Here is a 21913-nt window from a genome sequence, read left to right as displayed (position 1 = left end):
ATTTAATTATAATGGCTAGTGTAAATTTAATATGCCATCCATATAGGTTTTATTCAACTAATTTAATATAAATTCTGTACTTTAAAAAAAAAGAACAACCAGTAAATAAATCAATTGGAAAAAAAACATAAATGATTATATTATTTAGGAATAACAATTATCATTTATATTATTCCATCATATTAATTTCATTTTCATGGAAAATTTACTAGAATTGACAAGCATTATCACGTTCGGCCTCTTTATTTTATCACAAATTAAGGTAGTTCTGAGGATGGTAATGTGGTAATAATCTGGCAAGATTTTTCAGTTCTAACACGATATTCTTGTAATAATTTACACCAAAAAAATAACCTGTACTTGAGTGAGGCAAAGAGGCAACCACTGAGGGGGGAAAAAGATGGGTTTACGGGTCAAAACACCACTTCTGTCAAACATTGTAAAAGGCAATGTTATGAAATATGAAGCCAATTGGGTCCCTGCTATAAATTAAATACAACAGAACTATCTGGATAACTTCTGAGAAGCATATAACTATGATCTAAAATGATTGGTACAGTGCAAAAACGACGACAGTGCAACGACTGGCAGCTCGAGTAAAAACATGTCAAACTGTCTGAAGAGATGAAACACAGTATTTGGTGGTGTATGTTGGCTCCAGCCTTCTAATAATTTTCATTTTGATGCTTAAAATGTCCGAATGTGCAGATGATAACAATGGGCCTTCTGCTCATTTACTTATATAAAGCATTAGTAACAATCAGTCATTTGAAAACTTTGGTCTCTGTAACAGTTAGCTTTGTTAGAATAGAGAAAATACTCCAGCCTTTTCTCTAGAACGAGAAAAAGGAACCATGATGAGAGGAAGGGGATGGAAGACGTTTTCACAACCACAGTTAACTGTTGATGACAATATGGGGATGTGATATAAGCAAAGGAAGTTTATAGTCTAAAGCAGGCCCACGCAAACTTGCACAAGGAACTTAAATGCTGTGTTTCTCGTTCATCAATTGAGACGGGAGGCAGAAGCATTTATCAGACAAGACAGCTTTGGACATTTATTTTTATGGATTGAATGGCATTTGTGATCCAAGATTATCTTGACAAACACCCACAAACACACACACGCAAACCCCACCAGAGAGACACATAAAATTTTCCAAGAGCCCTTACAACATTCAGATTTTATCTCACAATATAAACCCCATACAGTGCTTTTCCCAACTCTGACATAGAATGTAAACATAAACACACTCCGAATGGAGCGTCCATCACATGTAAACTGTGGAGATCTCCACTACTGAATATACCAAACACTTGTTTATAGTGCTGACGTTTGGATTTTTGCACTCTCTAGTGACAAAACAAGGGAATATAATTCTGTAAACTATTTGGGTTTAAAAGTTGTGCTAAAATGCCAATGCAGAGTTGTTCTTATCTATTAACAATTGCAAAAACACAAATAAATCCTGGTCTTTTTCACGAAGACATAAGTGCTAAAACCCTGTTTTTTTTTCAGTTTTCTGGCTCTCATATGAGAGCATAATGTAACGATTTAAATATTACAGCTCCTCTGCAACGTTTCACATTGATGATGCAGTAAAAATTTGGAACACAAATGAGACTTCTGAATACTCAGGTTTTTTCTATCAAAAGCCAACAACAATCTGAATAATGCAGATTACTGTTACAGTGCAACATTTATGGAGCTGTAATAATAAATGTTATTGAAAATAGTTCCTCCATATTAATTTCTTTATTGCACAAAACATGAAGCTCAAGGGAGCCTCACTCAGGTACCACATTAAACTCCTCCTATTTGTGTTTGCCCACATTTCCACAGTTCAGTTCTTTCATCATGATTTCATCTAGTGCCTGTCGACTCCTCAATTCATAAAGTATTTCACTATTTTGTCTCTGAGACTCAACGTTGCATTACTCTTCTCTTTTTCCCATCATTCTCAGCAGCAGAGCTTATTTCGATTGATTGCTGTTACAGTTTAAAAACATTTTTTTTAATTTGAAGTCAAAAGTAAAAGTAGCAAATCTTGCAGGACTATTTTCAGAATGTGTTCAAAATTAAAAATGTAAAGATTTTTTTTTAAAACATTTTTGTAAGTGTGTTTCGACTGTATCCATTTAGACTTACAAATGAAATTTAACATGAAATGTGGGTCTGGATATGTAAGCCTACTGACTTCAGATTATAGTCAAACATACCACAGAGAACAGATGTACAACACTGACATTAATGTTTAAGGGTTTATAAAAAACCCTTTTATACTGCACCAAACACATTAGTTGTGAAAATTACCCTCCCTGTGCCAATTTGTCAAAACCACAACATTGCTCCATTACTCTCAAAAATATCTCTACTTTCTGATTTTGACATCTTCCAATCACAGTTATATTTTTCCCTGATTGAACCACATCTTATCCCTCCCTCTCTCTGATGGGCACAGGAAACCAAACACATGAAGTAAGGTAGTCAGGGTCTTCTGCCCTGAAAAATAATGAAGTTGGCACATGATGATTGGCACCCCAGGGCCCCCTGCCCTCCTTGGCTCCACCTCAGGGAGCAAGGGTGGCATCACTTGAGCCCCTCGTCTGTGGTCTTGAACATGAGGATGGCGTTGGAGATCTTGAGGGCGGGGCCTAGCTTGATGCTCATGATCTTCACAATGTCGGTCTGGGTCAACAGCAGGAAAGCCTCCCCGTCAATCATCTGGAGAGACAAAAGCAGAGAGGGGGAAATCAGATGTGGAGGTAGAGAATTATTACAATCTTCATAGAAACGGCCCCTGTTCAACCCTTCAACCACAGATAAAACTTTAATCCTGTAGAAAAGAGGGACTTGTGTCTTATGGTAGTGTTTTGGATTTGCTAAGGGCATGTACAGCAGGAAGGAAGCTGTGTAAAACTTTGAGTAGGCTTGGGACCATCTTCCTCGCAGCCTTCTATGTGAAGTGCAGAATTATGGGGCATCAGGCTTCTACCCATTCAGTCCCTGTACAGCCAGAATGAGACCTTGATTTGCATTGCCAGCAGTACGTAGAGCTCATTTCCAATGTATCTTGGGCTGTATCTTGGTCTCTGCCAGGCCCTTCACCAACCCTTTTCTTGATCTAGTACAGACCAAAAGTTTGGACACACTTCCCCATTTGTTTGAATGAGAAGGTGTGCCCAAACTTTTGGGTCTGTACTGTACAGGACTGTCTCAGAAAATTAGAATATTGTGATTTTCTGTAATGCAATTACAAAAACAAAAATGTCATTTTTGCCTTTTATTATTTTAATATTGCTGATCATGGCTTAGAGCTTAAGAAAACTCAAATATCCTATCTCAAAAAATTGAATATTCTGGGAATCTTAATCTTAAACTGTAAGCCATAATCAGCAATATTAAAAAAATTAAAGGCTTGCAATATTTCAGTTGATTTGTAATGAATCCAGAATATATGACATTTATTTATTTTTTTTTTTAATTGCATTACAGAAAATAAAGAACTTTATCACAATATTCTAATTTTCTGAGACAGTCCTGTATATGGACAGAATTTATTGATGCAGCCAGGAGGTGCAGGGTTTCCCGATCGGCTAAAAGTTTTCAATTTTTTAGATGATGTGGTCCTGCTGGCGTCTTCAAACAAAGTAGAGACCTTCAGCAGTCACTGGGTTGCAGGTTGCATCACAGTATGAAGCATCACGGGAGATAGACTTTGAGTCTGAAGCCATTGCCACAAGTTGGAAAAGCGGACTCTGGGCTAGGAACGAGTTGCTGCAAACAGGAGGACTTCAAGTATCGTATAGAACGGAGCAACAGAGTCAGACTGACAATGGACTTAATCTGTGGACGCTGTTAATTAAGGGTGAAGGCTCAGTCATCCAGGCAGTAGAATCAATGCTCCTTCACATTGAAAGGAACCAGTTGAGGTTGTTTTGGCATCTGGTCAGGATGGCTGCCAGTTCCCTTCAGACATGTTCGTGTCTGGTATCCAGCAGTAAGAAGGCCTCTGAATAAACGTGGGACTTGCTTGAGAATTATCCATCTCCCTTGGCTTGGGAACGGCTCAGTGTTCCACACAGACCTGGCGCAGGTCTGGGAATCCCTGCTAAAGCTGTTGTCCTATGACCTGGTCCCAAATTAGTGATGGATGGATGAATGGATGAAGGGATGTCAGCTGCAAACATGGTAAAATAATGAGATTTTTGCAGAACATTATTCATTTCTAAACATGTAGTGGTCTCACCTCTTCTTTAAAGAGACGAGCCTGTTCTTCACAGCCAATCAGGGTTTGTACGAATCTGAAAACCTGAAGCACATACGCATCATATTGCGAGTAGTAAAAACAGATACATTACTAGACAGATAAACAGATGGGTAAGATGTAGCATATGCCCACCTCTTCAACACTCCATGTTGCCACCTGGCTAGCGTGGATGCCCTGAACACCAGGTAACAGCTTACAGTGCTGCTCCCAGCACAGAGACAGAGTCCGGTCTGACTGACTGCTCAGAGCTGACATGAAAAGTGATGGATACACCCCCTCTGAGGACATATCTGTGATTAAAACACACACAAAAACAACCAGTTTGGTTACGATGCATCCAACGGGGGTGGCATCAGTTCAACCGTTCATCCATTGAGAATCATCAATTAACCACGTGCTTTTGGACTGTAGGAGGACCCAGAGAAGTCCCTCAACAGCTGAGCAAATGGTTCAATAAATGTCAGTTTTCTTTGATCACATTTTGTCACCACTGCAAATAAAATATATTTTTGATCCCTAATGAAGTTCCCAGTACATTTTTATCATGGTATAGTGAGACTTTGCTCACTACATGATTAAAAAAGGGAGATATTTAATAGTGTTGACCCCTCCTGTTCTTTAAAACTCAGGTTGTTGTTCATGTCACATGAAATCCACTGGAACATATAGACATATGCACTTGGGAAACTTACTCTGGTAGTCTCTCTGCTGGTTCTTTCTGTATTTAGGGGGACGACCGATCCTAGAAGACAGAGGACAAATGAATATGAGCTAGAACAAAACCTGCAGTGTTAAGCACCCAAACACACAAACCTTTACCTGCCACGGTAATGAGTTTTCTTGTTCCTCTGGCCAAAGAAGAGGTTTCTTTTGCACTCTGAGTCTGACAGGTCTGCCTTCAGCCTGCCCTGGTTACGCTCCGCCAACGGACATCCAGATATGCAGTGATGGGCGGTGAAACGACCTGTCACATGGCCTGAACCATCACAACCAGGAGTTGGACACTTCCTGTTTCAGAGACAGGGCATCGAATGGAAATCTGCGCAGTCGGTTTTAAGAATATTTGCCTGAGTGCTGATTCAGTATTCGCTATTATCGTTTGTTATCCTTCACCTGCAAACTTGGGAAAAAAAACTCTCAATACATTATTCGCCATATAAATACTCCCCTTACACGTTGAACTGTAAAAACGTTTGAATTGTTAAATATTCTGTGTTTTAAGTACATATGTTTGCATTTGATGCTTTCGTAAAACTTCTGTACTTTTTGAACTGTAACTTTCATCAATAATTTTCTCTGACTGTTGTAAAAGAGAAAATCTTTGAAATACTTATAAAACATGCACCAATTTTAAATTTCTACAACTTTCACATACTTGCAGCTACAGACATAAAAGTTACATTGGGTATCATTGGGGACAAATTATTGGCGTCAATGACAATCAGTACTCAAATATATTTGGTTTGGTGTGGAATGAAATAAAGATAAAAATGGTTGTATTTCCATTGCATATGCATGAGCAGTTGATATTTAAAAACATCATGATTTTGGCTTTTTTGGCCCATCAATATGTTGCAAGGCCTTGTTGGTAAAGTGGCCCAGAAGGACCGGACCAAACACTTCCACACCGATGCATTCGGGTCTTTTTTTATTATTTCTTACAGACTTGGAGGGATAGGAGGTGGCATTTAATTGGCTGCAATTTGGAATTCATTATTTTATTTGGCTCATAAGACATTCCACTTACTGTATAAAGCCACTCTATGTAACAATACCACCTCTGACCACATGGTGGCAGCATTTCACAAGGAATATCCTGCGTTCCGCCATTGGCCTCTACTGGGGAAAAGTGGTATTACATGACATGTCAGATTGCTCCTACTCATTGGCAGTGCTGTCAGTAGATCTACGTATATGCCACCCATGGGGTCAGAAGTGGTGGAGTGAGTTTTTGGTTGCGTTCAAATACTTGATACTTTTCACGATGTATTAATTGTCACAGTATAGCTTTCATACTATTCTTTAGTCGTTTTTTGAGTTCATAACATGTCTTTATTACACTTTTTGATAGTGTATGACATGAGCAGTGACTCAAAATCATAAGAATCATTTTCAACTGTCCTAAAAAAACTCTAATGTTAAATTACCTCAACAAATTTCAAGGATCTCTCTCGAAGTTCGATGCAATTTGGCAGCCTTTCAAGACATTTGTTAACAATATGGAATCAAGGAATGTAACCCCATAATATGTAGCATTATTGATCTAATTTTGCATGTATCTGTATACTTTTGCACTGTCTAATTGTTTCTCCTCTCAAGAAACACTTACTCTTGAGAGGTTTAGGTCTGGTGGGCTGGGGTGGGTAGTGGGTTTCGTGTTCTACTTGTTTTGTCTTTTTTCTGTGTGATATGCAAAACCTTTAATGAAAAGACTTTGATTAAAAAAAATTACCTCAACAATTGGGGGGGGGGAAACACATATGTAACATTTGACACTGTTGTATTCCTGTAATTTTTTGTCATTTACCTAAACAACATGATAAGATCGTCAACATTTTTATGATGCTTACAGAGAAAAAGTTCAAAAACATAAACAATGGTCTTTAGCCTTTGACAGAAAGCATTTTCAAGGTGGGATTATTGTGTAGCGAGCATTGTGAATATTGTTTGTGAGTATGACCCCCAAGGCGGAATAGTGGGACACTTTTGTTATTCCCCTTTCAACTCCGTGGGCGGTAGCAGGAGAAGCAAAGAGGAAAAGAGGAAAGGACACGAGCTGTGTGTGAGCACGAGCCAGCATCGTGGAAGCGGCTGCCTCAACCTGCGGTGCTCTTGTCACTAAAATGATTCCACAATGTTGTTAAACGGTGTTGGATTAAGTGGGTATTGAAAATGGATGGATGTTATGTTGTGTGTAATCACCCCTGATGAAGAGCTGTGCTTCCTCTGTTTGGTTTATGACAATTTCTAAAAGGGATCAGCGGCGGTTTAACGAGGATGGCTTTTTTGCACACATAATCTCAGCAGGTCTCTCTACAGCTCATGCTGATGTCTGTGTATCGCTTTAATGAATTACAAAGGTACACACAGCTGACTTCAATCAGCCGCGACACTTTCGACACATTCTGCTTTTAACTGGTACTTTACCGTTACAGTTTGGGTGACGGTGCCCATTTGATTTGATTTTAACTGTTTAAATTCACACCCACAATTCTCTCAGGTATCATATGTGGGAGATACTCCAGATCTACCTTTGTGCAATAATATAAAAAGCAGAGGCTGGGGAGCGCTTGGTTTCAAGCCGTGACTTTTACTCTTTGAAACCTGAGAGTCACACCAGTGAAACAAAGATGACAGGAAAGCCACTTTTACCACAAAACACTACTCAAACCACTGTTGTCATTATACTTGGTTAGTCAGCATGCTATACATATATCTACCGTATAGAAGACAAAATGCTTATTTTAGTGAGGGAATAAGAAAGACATTTTGAAAGCATTTTGTAGGCCTTTAACATGGTTAAATGGACGATGTACCACTTATGGCAGCAATGTAATGCAGCAATCCTAATAACTAAATAAATAAAAACAGGCCCACATTTACATTTGGTTAAGAAAACAAGCATCCACTTTTTCTACCTTCTTTCTCTGTCTTTGCATCATTCTGTTACACTGTTTTAAGTCTTGTTTGATATGCTATTCACACTCGGGCGGCCCCTGGCTCTCATTTCTCCTCAGGTTTCTTAGGTAGTCGCCTCTACTGTGATGTCTACTCTAGCTCAGTGAGTTAGCCACATCACTGTCAATGTGTGACATTCAGCCTTAAAGCAAAACAGCTGTTGCAACAGACGGCCACGACAGGTGTACAAAGTTACTTTGCTTGTCTTTTGGGGCGACCTGTCAAGGGTGTATCCCTGCCTTTGTCCTGAAGAGAGCTGTTATAGGCTCCAGCTGATCCCCGTGACCCTGAACAGGAATAAGCTGGTGTAGATACTGGATGGGTAGATGGTTTCTGCCTACAGTAGGAACCGAAGACCGCGAGAGGTGGATTATCTAAGGTGGATCTAATCATCATCAATCATTTCAGCTTAATCCCTCTGAGCAAAAGGGTCGCCACTGCAGATCTATAGCCCCTGTTACATTGGCGAATACCCCACGATTAACGTGCTGAACTAGCGTGTTGTGGACCCCTATTACATTGACCGACGGTGGTGTGGCCAGCTGCCCCCGAATAACTCGCTTCCGAGGGTCGTCTTAACCGCCGGTCTAATGTAAACAGAACTAACCACCGGCGTTTTTCCAGAACCACAAAAGATGATCCATTGTTTGAACAACTGGACACAAAAATTACAAACCGGGGGTTTGCAAGAAGCAAAACCCAGCCAAAAACACTTGTCCTGATGTTAATCCATCCTTGTTTTAAAAAGATTACACCTGTCTGACTGTTTCGCAGATAACGCCTCCCGACTCGCCATCCCTCCCCTCAATTCCACTTCAGGCCCGAGTTGACAAATAAAGCCTGGGATATACTTGCAGTTCAGACCGCGTACGCATCATGACCGCCACGCGTATCCTGAGTTTATTTGATGCGTCGACGTGCACGTTCTCAAAAAGACACTGAACACGTACGCGACCTGCAGTTCTGGCTCTTGCCGCGAGTGGTTCTGGTCCCGGTCAGATACCAGCTGGTCCCGGTCTGATACCGGCTGGTCCCGGTCTGATACCGGCTGGTCCCGGTCTGATACCGGCTGGTCCCGGTCTGATACCAGCTGGTCCCGGTCTGATACCAGCTGGCCATAAGTGACGACAGAGGTCGCTGGCGCCGTTTCCTTTACTGAGATCGCATTCAAAGCAATGTTATAATCTCCTACATCATCCAATGGCGTCATGTAAACTTGTTTGTTGTTCTAATCTGCTACTACCACTGCTACTAAATATTTTATCACTTTTCCAACTGTTGCTCTGCTTACTGCCCCCTATCGGTCACCGCCGGTACGACGCGCTCTCCTCGCGTACTACGCGAGCGACGTTGCGGTTGGTGGTGCACGAGAAAGGACATGAACGAACGTGAACGGACATGAACACAAGCACCAACAGTAGGTATATCCCCAGGCTTAACACACGTTTACATTGCCAACACGTGTTTAACACGCGTCCATCATCCAGATATGATATTAGCCAATTTGGCCCGATTTTACGCCGTATGCCCATCCTGACACAACCCCGCATAGCACAGGGAAATAACAACCTAATATTCCTCCTAAAGATGCTGAAACTAAAGTTTTAACTATGGGAAAAGGACAAACTCGGTGTCACTTATGCTAAATAACCCAGCATATGACATCGAACAAGTGAGGATGAAAGTTTAGTGCCAACCTGTTGTGGAAGCTGTACTTGTTGGCTCTTGGGTGGCTGAGGGATTTACAGGGAACAGAGGAGGGGTAGGTGGGTTGGCCTGCAGCGGGAAGCTCCCTCACACCTACAGCAAACATGCAAACAACAAGGTGAGCATCCATGTTTACGTACAAAACCAATCACAGCATTTGGGCCCAAACTCTCAGGCTGGAAGGCAATCTTGAAGTAAATCAGAAATTCAATATAACAGGAGGTCTAAATACTATCAAGCTTTCTAAAAGCTACATTAGGGCTGGGCGATATGGACCAAAAGTCATATCTCGATATTTTCTAGCTGAATGGCGATACTCGATATATATCGATATTTTTTCTGTGCCATAATTGGGGTTTCCCCCAAAGCATTATAGCATAGCATCTCTGTTAGCTTCATTTTTTTCTGAGGCAAACCCTTAAAAAAACAGTTTTAATACAAAACCTCATGCCAAATGTCACACAGGTTCCTTTATTAACAGAGGTCTGCACAATATCAAAATGTATAAAACAAATGAAATAAAAATAAACTGCCTGCATATATAGAATAAAAATGCTTCTTGAATAAAATAAAACAAATATCCCTTTCCTGCATAACAATTAAATTAAAATACACTGTGCAATTAATACAATGTAGACAGTAACAGGCAGACTTTTCCACTGAGGTTGACAGTTGTGCAAATAACAAAACATTTGTGCAAATCTCAAATAAAACATTCAAGTCAATTTGTCACAAAATAAGCTATATCAAAATCATTAAAAAATATATATATTTTTTTATTTTTTTTAATCGATATAAACGATATTGTCTCGTACCATATCGTGTTTGAAAATATATCAATATATATTAAAATCTCGATATATCGCCCAGCCCTAAGCTACATTATACTTGTCACGGTGGGAAAAAATATCTGTGAATTAGTTATCAATCACATATGACTCCACTGGCTAAATTGAGCTTATCCTGTTCTGTGATATAAAAATTGACCAACACAATAATTAATTTGAACAACAACAGCTTCCACTTTTTAATGAGGTAGGGACAAACATGATGCGTTGCTGGTTCGTACCGTGTGGTTGCTGTGTTTTGGTGTCACGTGGAGGAACCTTTAGAGGGTGACTCGTCGCCTCACACCACCCTGCTGGATGGATGTCTGGATGATCGGAGTCTACCCACTCGTCATAGACATGACTCCAGCCATCGTAGTGGATCTGAAAAAGGAGCGAGGATCAGATTTCAACACAAATAAGAACCAAACAAGCACACACATTAAAAGCACCAACATCTCAGTCCGCATGAAGGGATCTGGAAGGTATGACGACAGGTGCTAAATAAACACAGTTAAGAGTATGATGGACCTGAGAAAACTCAAAATGCATACTAAATATCTGACATATACCAGAGACTGAATAGACGTTAGCGTACTGGCATTCTGGCATAAAAGTGTGCCACCAATTTGACCCCATTGGCCTTTACATACTGGTTCTTACATACACAAAACCAGTATTCCAGAAACAAAGTGAGGCAGAAGAGACAATGCTGTCAGCTTTTTTCTAGTTGTTGTGAGAGTGTCATGGACCTTTTTACAGGCTGAACTCTGCATGTATGCTTATGAGAGGCGCATGAACAGGAGAGTGAGAGTTCGGCGGGCTGATGTGTGGACAAGTTGACAGAGAAAGTTAAAACAGCGTAACTTGACAAGGTTCTGCTGCAAAAACAGTATCAGTGCAGTTAAATAAAAGTGCTGTGGCCCCTCCAGCTGTGTGTCCCAGTCTCCCTCACCAGCTGTTTTGACCTGTGAGAGGGTTTTAACCACGAGCACTGCTCGTCCCTCGAGCACAGTGCTGCTCCTGTGCTTCCATTATAGCCGCAAGTGACAAGCCGGAATGGTTTCAAATTTTGATGTCACTTTGTACAAATTTAATGTGTTTTCTTACCATGTTAATGTCATACTGAATAATTGGGACTGATTCTTTGGCCTCACGACACCCTTTCCTTGAAGTGAAAGGATGTGTATCCAGAAAATGTATTTAACTTTTTGTTTAATCGTTCTACAATGGCAGATAAAAACTCTCCTAGTGGGAAAAAAACCTTAAGCCAAACAGTGGCAAGGGAAAACTCCCCTTTAAGAGGGAAGAAGATGTCTCCTTCAAACTACGACATTTTTTTATATCTGTATCTCTCCAATGCAGCATTGTTAAACTATTTAGAGCGAGTGACTAATCTGTGGTGCATACAAAAGTTTCCTTCCACACCCTGTGAAGGTGCTGTGCACTTCAAACGCCTTCAGAAAGTTGTAAGAAATTCTCACTGGCTTTAAGAAGTGAGAATTATGGGGATCCCTCAAGGCGCTTACATACTGGCATTTCTTTGCAGAACACTTCCCCTTTTTGCCAGTAACGGTGCCTGTAGTTAAGAGTTGCTTTCTAGAAAGGTCAAATCTGATCACCTCTTTTTCTGCCTCCCTAAGTGGACCAAAAAGCATACAAAAGGAGAGGCCGGTGGTGTATGTAAGGGCCATGCTTCCATTCTGAGAGAGAAGTGCAAAACTTTAACAACTTTCTGATCATGTTCTAAGTGTGCCGACTATAGTCATCAGCATAGAGGCACTTCGCTCCAGGGACAGGTAGCGCTCAGAGTTAAAACCCACTCACAAATGAAACAGCAGCTGGTGAGGAAGACCCAGATACATCTAGCAGGAGGAGCCGCAACATTTTTATTTACCGTACTGATGCTGTTCATGCAGCTGAATCTGCCTAGTTACACTATTCACAACCTTCCTGGTCCATTTCTCTACACATAAGCAGCACACCACACCCACACACACCATCACTCTCTAGGCGCCTCTCTTGTGCAATTGCACATGCAGGCTTGCACATGTAAAAGGACCATGATCCATATTTTCAATCAATAGGCGCAATAAACATGATTAACTCCCTCCGTCTCATGACATGCACACTGGTCGAGGCCACTCCGGTTCCAGAAGGCCAGTTTCGTGGATCTAAGGACACACGTTTACGTTCTCTTCCTTAGGTCAGTATATAAAGGCCAATGGATTAAAATTGGCGGCCCACTTTTACGGAAATGTTAAAGAACTCCAGTATGTAAGCGCCTGTACACACACAAGTAGTCTCTCCTTTTTTATTTTCCTACCGTGGAAGTGGAAAAAAGAGGTGATCAGATTTACGCCTTTCTGGAAAGTTGCTCTTACATACAGGAACCGACACCAGGAAAAGGGGGAAAGAAAAGCTTGTATGTAAGGGCCTGACGAGTGGTGTGTACACACACACACACACAATTACCTTAATCCGATGAGTCTCAACTTCCTCCACTGTTGCCACTCTGATCAGACCAGGACTTCTCTTGTCCACTGCTTCCAGTTTCATCTGAGGCTGAAAGTTGTGGGCCGGCCTCTGGAGACACAGCAGAGGATGATGGGAACTCACATTTAACTGCATAACACGTAAAGATTATCCTGTAAACTGTTGTGTTCATGTTTAAATGTTGGTGTCTTGGTAACTTTGAATCCATTTAAATTAAATTTGAAAGAAAAGAAAAACACTTTATTCTCACCACTTTAAATGAGTCAGCAGCCACAGCCTTGGCACCCGTCTCCTCCAGGTACCGAGACCAGGAGAACCGGCCCAGGTCGGGGTAATCTGATATAGTAAAAAATAAATAAATAAATACCTTCACAAGAGCGCAACAATAACAATGCATAAGCTGCAAAGGTTCTTCTTGTCTACAATTTTAAATGTCTTTAATGAACTATTAGTTCAATTCACCAAGCTCACAAGTATGCATTCAGTGTGACAGATTTATAGATGTGAAAAGAAACAAAATGACAATGTAAAGCACAGGAGGCATCACTGAGCGGGTTGTGAACATGGTTAATGTGCTATCTAAGAGGGAAAACGCAGGTCACCTTGGGGTGGTGTGAGGGGGAGGTTCCTCTCTTGGCACCAGCCTATTGGGTGAATGTATGGACTGCTGGCATCACACCTGCATATTTCAACAATCGAGAAAAAAAAAAGAAAAATCCACAATCAAAAAATTAGGTATTGTACAGATTTTCTGAGAACATTAATATTTGTGGCAGAACAACTGATGAGAGATGACTGATGTCCCTTAATGCCCATCCTCCTATGATTGACAGCAGCTTGCAGATCTTTAATGTTCAAACATGTAAATTCATATTCTCTGATGACACAAGGAGTTAACAAATAACTGGTTATTATCATAATACAGTTTATTTCAAATAAAGATCATACAATAAGTACCAGCAAGTAGAGACAGGATTAAAAATAAGGCCAATGCCTTGTTGCTGATGCTGTTACCATGGTAACGTTTTGAAACCTTCACAAGTGCCAGACAAAGGCTACATGAAAATAAAATTCAAAACTCAAGCAGAATGATTTAAATGAGCAAGAGCACTGATCATTTATTTGTACATTTACAACTATTTAAACTTCTAACCAACCAAATTATCTTCTCCTTCACTTTGGTAAAAGAAGGTCCTTTTACTCAATTAAATCTGTCTAATCAAATGTTTAAAAAAAGAGGCAGTATTACTGTGTTTTTCTGTTATTTAGCTTTGTAGATGTGTTGAAGTTAGTAAAACTTCTAAAAGGCACCTTTTTTTTTTAAATAGAAAATAATATCACAAAAGTCCATCTCTGCAAATCCTTGCTTTTCTAGAAATGATTTTGCATGATTTTACAGTTGACATTAATATGAATATTGTGTTGAATTTTTTATTCTTTTTTAACTGATCATTATTGCATCCCTGTATCACGAGCCAAGATGCTTCATTTGTTCCTCAAAGCACCTCCGTCAAGAAAGATGTGGCTCACCAGTAGTCGTATGTGTCGTCCCAGTTATCAAAATGAACCAGGAAGCGATTGTCCACCACGTCGGTGACTGTTGCTACGCAGATGAGGGAGGGGTTCATGCGGTCCACTGCCTCCAGCTTCATTCCTATCTCAAACTCACATTTCACATCGATCTATATAAAAAACAAAAGTAATGAATATGACCTGGCAAATGCAATATTGGTTGTAGGAGCACATTAATTCACCAGTCAAGGGAGGATTTGACAACTGAACAAAAATGTACTATTACTAAAAAAGGAATTCAGGTCTTTAAATTCACTAATCAATAAAAACTACAGGCTGATGGATGAAAATAAAAACCCACTAGACGGCTGCTGAGAGAAATCACCCTCTTTTTTGTTTTAGATGAAACAAAAATCAGATAGGAATAGACTTTGAGAAAGAAACAGTTCATATCGTCCCAGTATTATGTAATTAACCAATTTAAAACCCATTCCCTGTCATGATAAGAGCATATTTAGAAATATACTTTGTCTTGCTACTAGTTCTGACTGAATTTAGCATTTCCTCAGCCCTAAATACTTATACTCATCTGTCCATGGTCAAGCTCAGGGCTAGTACAACAATTGTATAGTAAACTGGTGGTACTTGCCCTTCCAGGACTGGCGAAAAGTTCTTTGGGGGCCACTTGAGCTTTAGTCATTCTCAGATAGTTGCTCCAGGTAAACTCCTCCTCCTTACATCCTGCAGGACAAACAGAAATAAACAGAAACATCTTTTCAGACACAACTTTTGCTGTATGCGTTCTTTGTTGTGTCTAAAAATGATGCGCAGTGCCCACCCAATCAGAAACGGTACAGATATTTTGGGATTTTTTTAATATATATATAAAAAATAAAATTATAAAAAAATAAAGGATCCCCATAACCTTTGATTGGGTGGGCAGGACGCACGTTTGGGTGGGCACAGCCAACCCCTGCCCCAAAACCGGCCTAGAGTTCCAGTACACAGAGGTCCGACGGGAGGATTATGATCGTATAGTGTGAGCAGACGGGTCGCATCAGAGCATCGCGTCGTACAGTGTGAGACCATAAATCGTGGGCCGTGAACTTTTGAACTCAGCGATCTAGTCGTGCAGTGTGAGATGGGGCTGTCTCATACGATTTAAAATATCGCACAGTGTATGCCCAGCTTAAAAGGACTGAAACTTTTAGAGTAGTTGCTCCTAGCATTTGAATCACACTGTTGCCAACAAAATCAAATATGTTGCTTGTGTGTAAAACTTTAAACCATTTATTATGGTATCAAAATTGATTTATCACTATTAATTACATCAAAATGAGTACTTAAAGTTTCCATTAAATTTTCCTTCAAAATGTAATTTTAATCTATAGCTTTAGAAGGTTTTTTGTAACCATGACAAGTCTGAGCCAAATAGACTACTTTTAATCGCCAGAGTAAAAGTAGCAAGTATCATCAACCATTTATTCCCTTAATATGTATATTACTCATTTATCAAATACTTTCTATAACTGCCTATTTCATCTATTTATATCACTTTTGAGTTCAAACTCCTTGGCTTTGACAGAATTACTCAAAACACTGATTCATTCCAATCTCTATCAACATTTTGGTAAATATCTTCATTAGTCTTCCCAGAGAGTGTAAGAGGCAAGTGTTAAACAAATTGTATATCTGTTAAACAAAAGTGTAGTGAAGAATAGGTTAGAAAAGCTAGAAACAGAGAGAGAAGAAAATCCAAATGACCTTCGCCTTCAAAACACGACACCAGTTAATACCCTTTAACTCTTTGTTTGATCTGTGAAAAAGTAAATATCCAAGCACAAAGCCGCCTCTGAAGCTATTCTGTGGCTTTGGCACACAGCCCTCGTGTGAATCATAAATAGAAGCCAGATGAGAGTGAGATACTGGGTTGCTTTTGTTAAGGAGATGACATGACATTGCAAGGGCTTTTTCAACAATCATGGCGTACAGAGCATTGTCACCTCTGACCTTTGGGAGTGTGCAGTTTGTGTCCCGTGCTCTCACACCAGCCTGCGGGATGGATGTCGGGAGAGTTGGCATTCACCCAGAAGTCGTGACAGTCAGAATAGCCGTCAAAGTGAAGCCTCAGACGGTAGCCGCAGACCTGCACGATTACAGCAGCACATATGAGAGAACCTGCAGCAGCCTTGATGAGGTGTTGCATGGCTGAACGACTGCCGCATGGTGGCCAGTTTGTGAGAAGGGATTTTTTTTTGTCGGTTAGACCTGGGCTCACCTCAGCCACCGTGAGGACAAAGTACATGGACGGATGCTGCGGATCGATGCCTTCCAGTTTCATTCCCTGTTTGAAACCGTTCTTCACTGTGGGCACTCTCTGCGACTGGACACAAGAGATAAAAGAGAAAAATGCTTCAGTCCAACTGAGAGTAAAATAAAGTAGGCACATGTATCCTAGTGAGAAAATTGGATCAGGGCAAAGGACAGAGGAAAGATGAGAACAGAGCAAATACGCAAGTGGAGATTAAGGTTGAATCAATCTTATAATATTAGTAATGTTTTTTTTTACAAGAAGCTCTCTTGGACATTTGTACAGCAAAAATGTTTGAAAACGTGACTGTTTAAAAACGGTGTAGACTCTTGCAACATTATATTATACTAAACACCAAAGATGGTCATTCATGCCTTTGACTGCATGCATTACTGTGTCTCAGGTGAATGTACTGTTCCTGTTCCCTCCCTCACTCGCGGCTTTAGATTCGATCCTCTGCAGAGGCAGGCAGAGCAGCATGGTAGCAAGAAGAAGTCAAAAATACCTCTTGGAAAAGCTTGTTGGGAGCAGCAACAGCTTTGGCTTCCTCTAGATATTGAGCCCATGTCCACTGTTCTGTCTTACTGTCCCCACCTTAACCAAAAATACCAATCAGTTCATTACTTCATGGGCTGTCGTGACTTTAGGATATTAGAACAAGTTTGAATCAAAGTGACGAAACGGAAATGGAGATGAGTAAACGGTGAATGATGGTAGAAAATAAGTCAGTATAAAAGATATAGAAGATTACTGATATTCTAACTTCATATGCCAGTTCTGAATAACATTAATCTCCTAAGAAATTTAAGGTATGGAAACTAAAGAGGGGAATGCAATGCAACGAAAAGAAATGGAGAAGAACATAAGAGTACACTGCCTGAAGATTTAAACAATATGAAGTGTGCCAAATTTGATTACACAATGATGTATCTATCATAATAAAGAATTACTTCACATTTTGAGATGAACAAATGACCAAAGGAGTGAAAAGGGATGACAGATCATATCTGAACGAAACAAAATACAAGTAAGTGATGTTCAACCTCCTCTGATGTGTCGGCCGTCCACTTTAGAATCATCCATTTTCTCATCCTAAATAAAAAGGGGGGGTGTTTTATCCAAAGGAATGACAGCATTGTTTTATTTTACTTTATTCCATGCTTGCATTCTGGGTGTTAAATGGAAATAAAGCCGCCAGCTCACCGTGCCCTCAATGTCAGAGTCTTCCTCAGATGGACTCAGGTACTCTTTTCTCTTCCTCTTCCTCATGGGTTTCAGATGGTCGGAGTTGAGGGAGGAGACCCTCCCCCCCGCCGGCACCTTCTCCACCCCAACGCTTCTCCTGGAGTCGAGCAGAGCAGGTGTGTTCGTGCATGTGGAGACGGGGGTGTGGACAAAGACCAGGGGGGAGCTGCCAGGAACATACTTGTCAGTGACGGGGTCCCGCCGCAGCTCCTCTGTGTAGCTCCTCTGAGCTCTGGGATCATGGTTCTGTTGTCCTGCTCCAACTGGAACCTCAGGCTTGACCGGTACCAACCTCTCTGGTTCCACTGCTTCAGCTCTTATGGCGCCAACAGGCGCCGACACTTCTGGCACAGACAACGTGAGCACTGCTGACACAGACATACAGCAAAGATTTAACATCCAATCTCAAAATCCTGTATCCTGGAGTTGTTCCAGGTGAGGGAAAGCAGGCACAACCTAAGGGGCTATGGCATCTTTGAGCAGAAATGGCCAAGTACAAAAAAAATGTCAAGGTGTATCAGTGTCGAAGGGGTGAAACTATGGAACCGCCTGGATGAGGAACTAAAAAAAAGTAGCTCAATTTACAAATTTAAAAAAAATTATAAATCTAAAATAATAGATAAATATAGAACCCTAATGTAAATTATCTTCATATTAAACTGTCTAAATTATGCAACTTTCCTCCTGCAGCTGTCCTCAATCGTGAATGACCACATTTATTTTCTTCTCTTCTTTGTTAATTTTCTTTGTTTTGTTCGTTCGTTTCGTTTTCTTCGTTTTCTTCTTATTACCGTAGTATCTTTTTTTTTCTGTAGTCTGCCTTTTGTTGAAAAGGATAGGCAAAATAAGCCATGAGGCTTCAGCCTATACCTTTTTGGTCAAGAAAAAAAAAGGAAATGTGTACATATATATAATATATATATATATTTATACCTGTGTGTATACATATACAGTGTGTATATGCAAACATCTTAAAATGTAAATTACCAAAACGAAATAAACTAAACTAAAAAACTGTTTTTAAATGATTTTATACATTTTACTTGTATTAGTTTACCAAAGGGGTTTTCATTCTTCACAAGGGCAGAATTTTTGCCTGCGTGATATTTTTAACATGAAACGGCAGCTGCACCCTCTTTACTTGTCAAGAGGAGCTCTTCGGCAGCTGATGTAATCGTTGCTCATCTCCACTTAAAACAGACTATCCACACCATTTATTCAGAAAAGGAAAACACTTCTCGTAGCAGTTCAGTTCAGGCATTTGCAGGCAACCTTGTGTGAGCGAGGCTCTACCTGGCTTCTTTGTAGAACATTCTGTGTCAATGGATCTAGCAGAAGAGCCAGCTGGTGGTTCGGTGGTGCTGCTGGTCGTCCCCGGGGTTATCAGTGTGCTCAAAGTTCCCACATCACTCACACAGAACTACGGCACAAATACACACATGCATCAGTTCATTCGTAAAAGTGTGACTTTAAATATTATTATTATTATTGTTGTTTTTGCTCATGAGCAAGGCAAAATTGATATGGTACTATGTCGCACTTTAATATTTTTGTAACTTCATTGGATGCCAGGGTTTAGTGGGTGTTACATTTCCCCCCCTGTGATGGCTGAAACTTTGGGTCAGAGATGTAACTTTACCTTGAGGTTGCTACTGGGCAGGATGGCCATCCCCTCCTTCCACTCCAGAACATGGACGATGCTACAAGCCGTGCCCACCTGCGCTGTCAGGGTGGGCGCAGACATCTCATTGACCCTGCTGCCTTTACCCGGGTTTCCCACTGCAACAGCGGGAGTCACCTCTACTTTCTGATGACCAGGAGCTGAGGAAAGCATGCAGATGTATTAACTTATCCGGTTTGCTTTTGTAAATCCAAATAGAAACAGCAGATTGTTGCCATGTTAGATTAGGCAAGAGCAACTGTGCCGATACATTTGAAAGCAAAAAAGACAACAGAGTTCATGGGACTATTCAATTATTCATTTTTCCATACCTGCTTCTTCCTGTTCAGGGTTCTGGGAGGAAATGTTTACAATCATAATGAACAGCACGATAAACTCTTATAAAGTTTCCAGCTTTATAAACTAATTTTATGGCGTGGCTTTGCTGTAACAGACTGTCAAAATATTCATTGGCCGCACTATTCAAATGTTCCACTTTGAGAATTCATTTTCAAAAGAATGGAACCAGTGGAAATGTGTTTTGCAATGTTTAATCAAGAGTCCAGAATTTGCTCAGGTTTATTTACAATCACATATGACAAAGAGAACCTATTGGTCAAGTTATCTGAAGACTGGAGTGTGAGAATGTGGGGTATGCTATTTTTTACTGAAAAAGCATTTATGGTAGACCACATTTTGTAGTTTGTTAGTGAGTCACAAATTTTACTGTTTTCTTTTGTTATTTTTACAAAAAGTGATTATAACGGAGATGATTGGAGATATTACTGAAGACAAAGGGATTGTGTGTAAAGATGTTACCAAAATACTTGGCCCTACTGTAAGAAATGGGGCCCCTTGACAGCCATTAGATCTGCCACTGCAGGTAGTCATTAGCGTTTGTCATTCCTGGTGACTAATCAGGTTAGTTGTGTCACCCGTTTCACCTGGAAGCAGGAGGGCTGTGGTGGTGTGGGGCTGGGGCCGAGTCCTCTTGGCCACGCTGTCAGGGCCACAGATGAGGATGGTCTCGCTGGCAGAGGAGGATGATGGGTCAATAGAGGGGCGCTCTGGTTCCTTGGACTGAGTTTCCATGTTCACTTTGGAGCTCATATCAGAATCCCTGTTTCTTGTGCTGAAGCACTAGGGATTCAAGTATAAAAACAATGTATAAACAATGTATACAAGGAAAAGTACAGATTTTCCTGTATTTAAACAGTTGACTAGATGGAAGATATTATAGGACATTATAAAGATATTTTGGAAGAAAAATAAAGACATTCCTGGTTGATTTTTCCATCAAAATGGTTTGTACATAATAATGTGATGCAAAAGTGGTTTTAATTAAAAGTGTGTATCTAAGAAAATATATTTTGAGATTTCTACCAACTTTTTTTTTTTTTAAACCCTACTTTTAAAGTTCAATTAAAGCCAAAAACAAACCCAGGGTCGGTGAGACTTTCACCTTCAACTGATTTCATAGAAAGAATGGTGACACTATAATATTTACGCACAAGCTTTCAAGTCCACACACACACACACACACACACACCAAAAAACTACAGCATTTCAGTTAAAATGGCGGAGGATCAGAAATCCATGAGGTTAAAAAAATGTGAAAAACAATGTATCAATCCTGGCAAAAAAAAAAAAAAAAGTAGCCTTTTTCCAAAAAAAACAAAAAAAAAAAACACACCTTGCCACCAGTTCCGTCGGCATTTCTAATGAATGGGGATGTTTGTCTTTCAACGTTAATTGTTTGATATTTCAACAACCTCGACGAAAAAGCGTTTAATATTAAAGAGTATACAATTTTGGAGGGCTGCGACAGTTAAGCACCTGCTATTATGAAATGCACATTTAAAAAGCTGTGCAGCCGAATACTTCCATAATGAAAAACCGTCTCTGCCTAAGAAAAAAAATAAAATGAGAAAAACATGGATTAACACCTACTCCGTTAAATCCGTGTGATTTAAAGTGTTTATTATATTAATCTCTTTGAGCAAACTAATAAATGTACATTTGGCATTTGCTGAATTCAGGAACTGAAATTTGTCTTACCAGCACTGATCTCCTGCGGCTCCGGGTGGCTGACTGCGCATGCGCCAACCCACTGACTAGCCACAGATCCTTTGCTTTAATAAAATCATGAGACTTGCAGTTTACTTCTTCTGGATATTCATAACTGCTGTTTTTTTTCTTACATCTA

General features: G+C 40.2%; 1 protein-coding gene across 6 annotated transcripts; it reads right to left on the bottom strand.

The window, feature by feature from the left end:
* Window positions 1–1056: 1056 nt before the first annotated feature.
* Window positions 1057–21786, bottom strand: l3mbtl1 (L3MBTL histone methyl-lysine binding protein 1). Of its 6 annotated transcripts, XM_061736571.1 has the most exons (22): window positions 21766–21786; window positions 20652–20847; window positions 19687–19868; window positions 19341–19467; window positions 18229–18415; window positions 18006–18144; window positions 17846–17894; window positions 17308–17396; window positions 16770–16874; window positions 16502–16637; window positions 15141–15232; window positions 14510–14661; window positions 13582–13658; window positions 13230–13315; window positions 12959–13069; window positions 10726–10867; window positions 9647–9749; window positions 5091–5279; window positions 4964–5013; window positions 4404–4561; window positions 4251–4313; window positions 1057–2725 (listed from the first exon to the last, which is right to left on the bottom strand). In XM_061736571.1, exons 2-22 carry the CDS (start codon window positions 20815–20817, stop codon window positions 2591–2593), a joined length of 2538 nt encoding a protein of 845 aa, XP_061592555.1. In that variant the 5' UTR covers window positions 20818–20847; window positions 21766–21786; the 3' UTR covers window positions 1057–2590. The 6 variants fall into 6 exon arrangements, with proteins under 6 accessions (XP_061592555.1, XP_061592551.1, XP_061592553.1 ...); XM_061736567.1 differs by having other exon boundaries at window positions 18006–18415; XM_061736569.1 differs by having other exon boundaries at window positions 18006–18412.
* Window positions 21787–21913: the final 127 nt, after the last annotated feature.

The sequence above is a fragment of the Cololabis saira genome, chromosome 12, assembly GCF_033807715.1.
Source record: "Cololabis saira isolate AMF1-May2022 chromosome 12, fColSai1.1, whole genome shotgun sequence".
Lineage (NCBI taxonomy): Eukaryota > Metazoa > Chordata > Actinopteri > Beloniformes > Belonidae > Cololabis > Cololabis saira.
This window is presented reverse-complemented; position numbering and strand designations above follow the sequence as displayed.

Coding starts and splice junctions, on each gene's coding strand:
- l3mbtl1 (XM_061736567.1), bottom strand. CDS start 20,817: ATGAGCTCCAAAGTGAACATGGAAACTCAGTCCAAGGAACCAGAGCGC. Junction 19,468..19,686: donor TGCCCAGTAGCAACCTCAAG/GTAAAGTTACAT, acceptor TTTGTGCCGTAG/TTCTGTGTGAGTGATGTGGG. Junction 4,314..4,403: donor CAACATGGAGTGTTGAAGAG/GTGGGCATATGC, acceptor TATGTGCTTCAG/GTTTTCAGATTCGTACAAAC.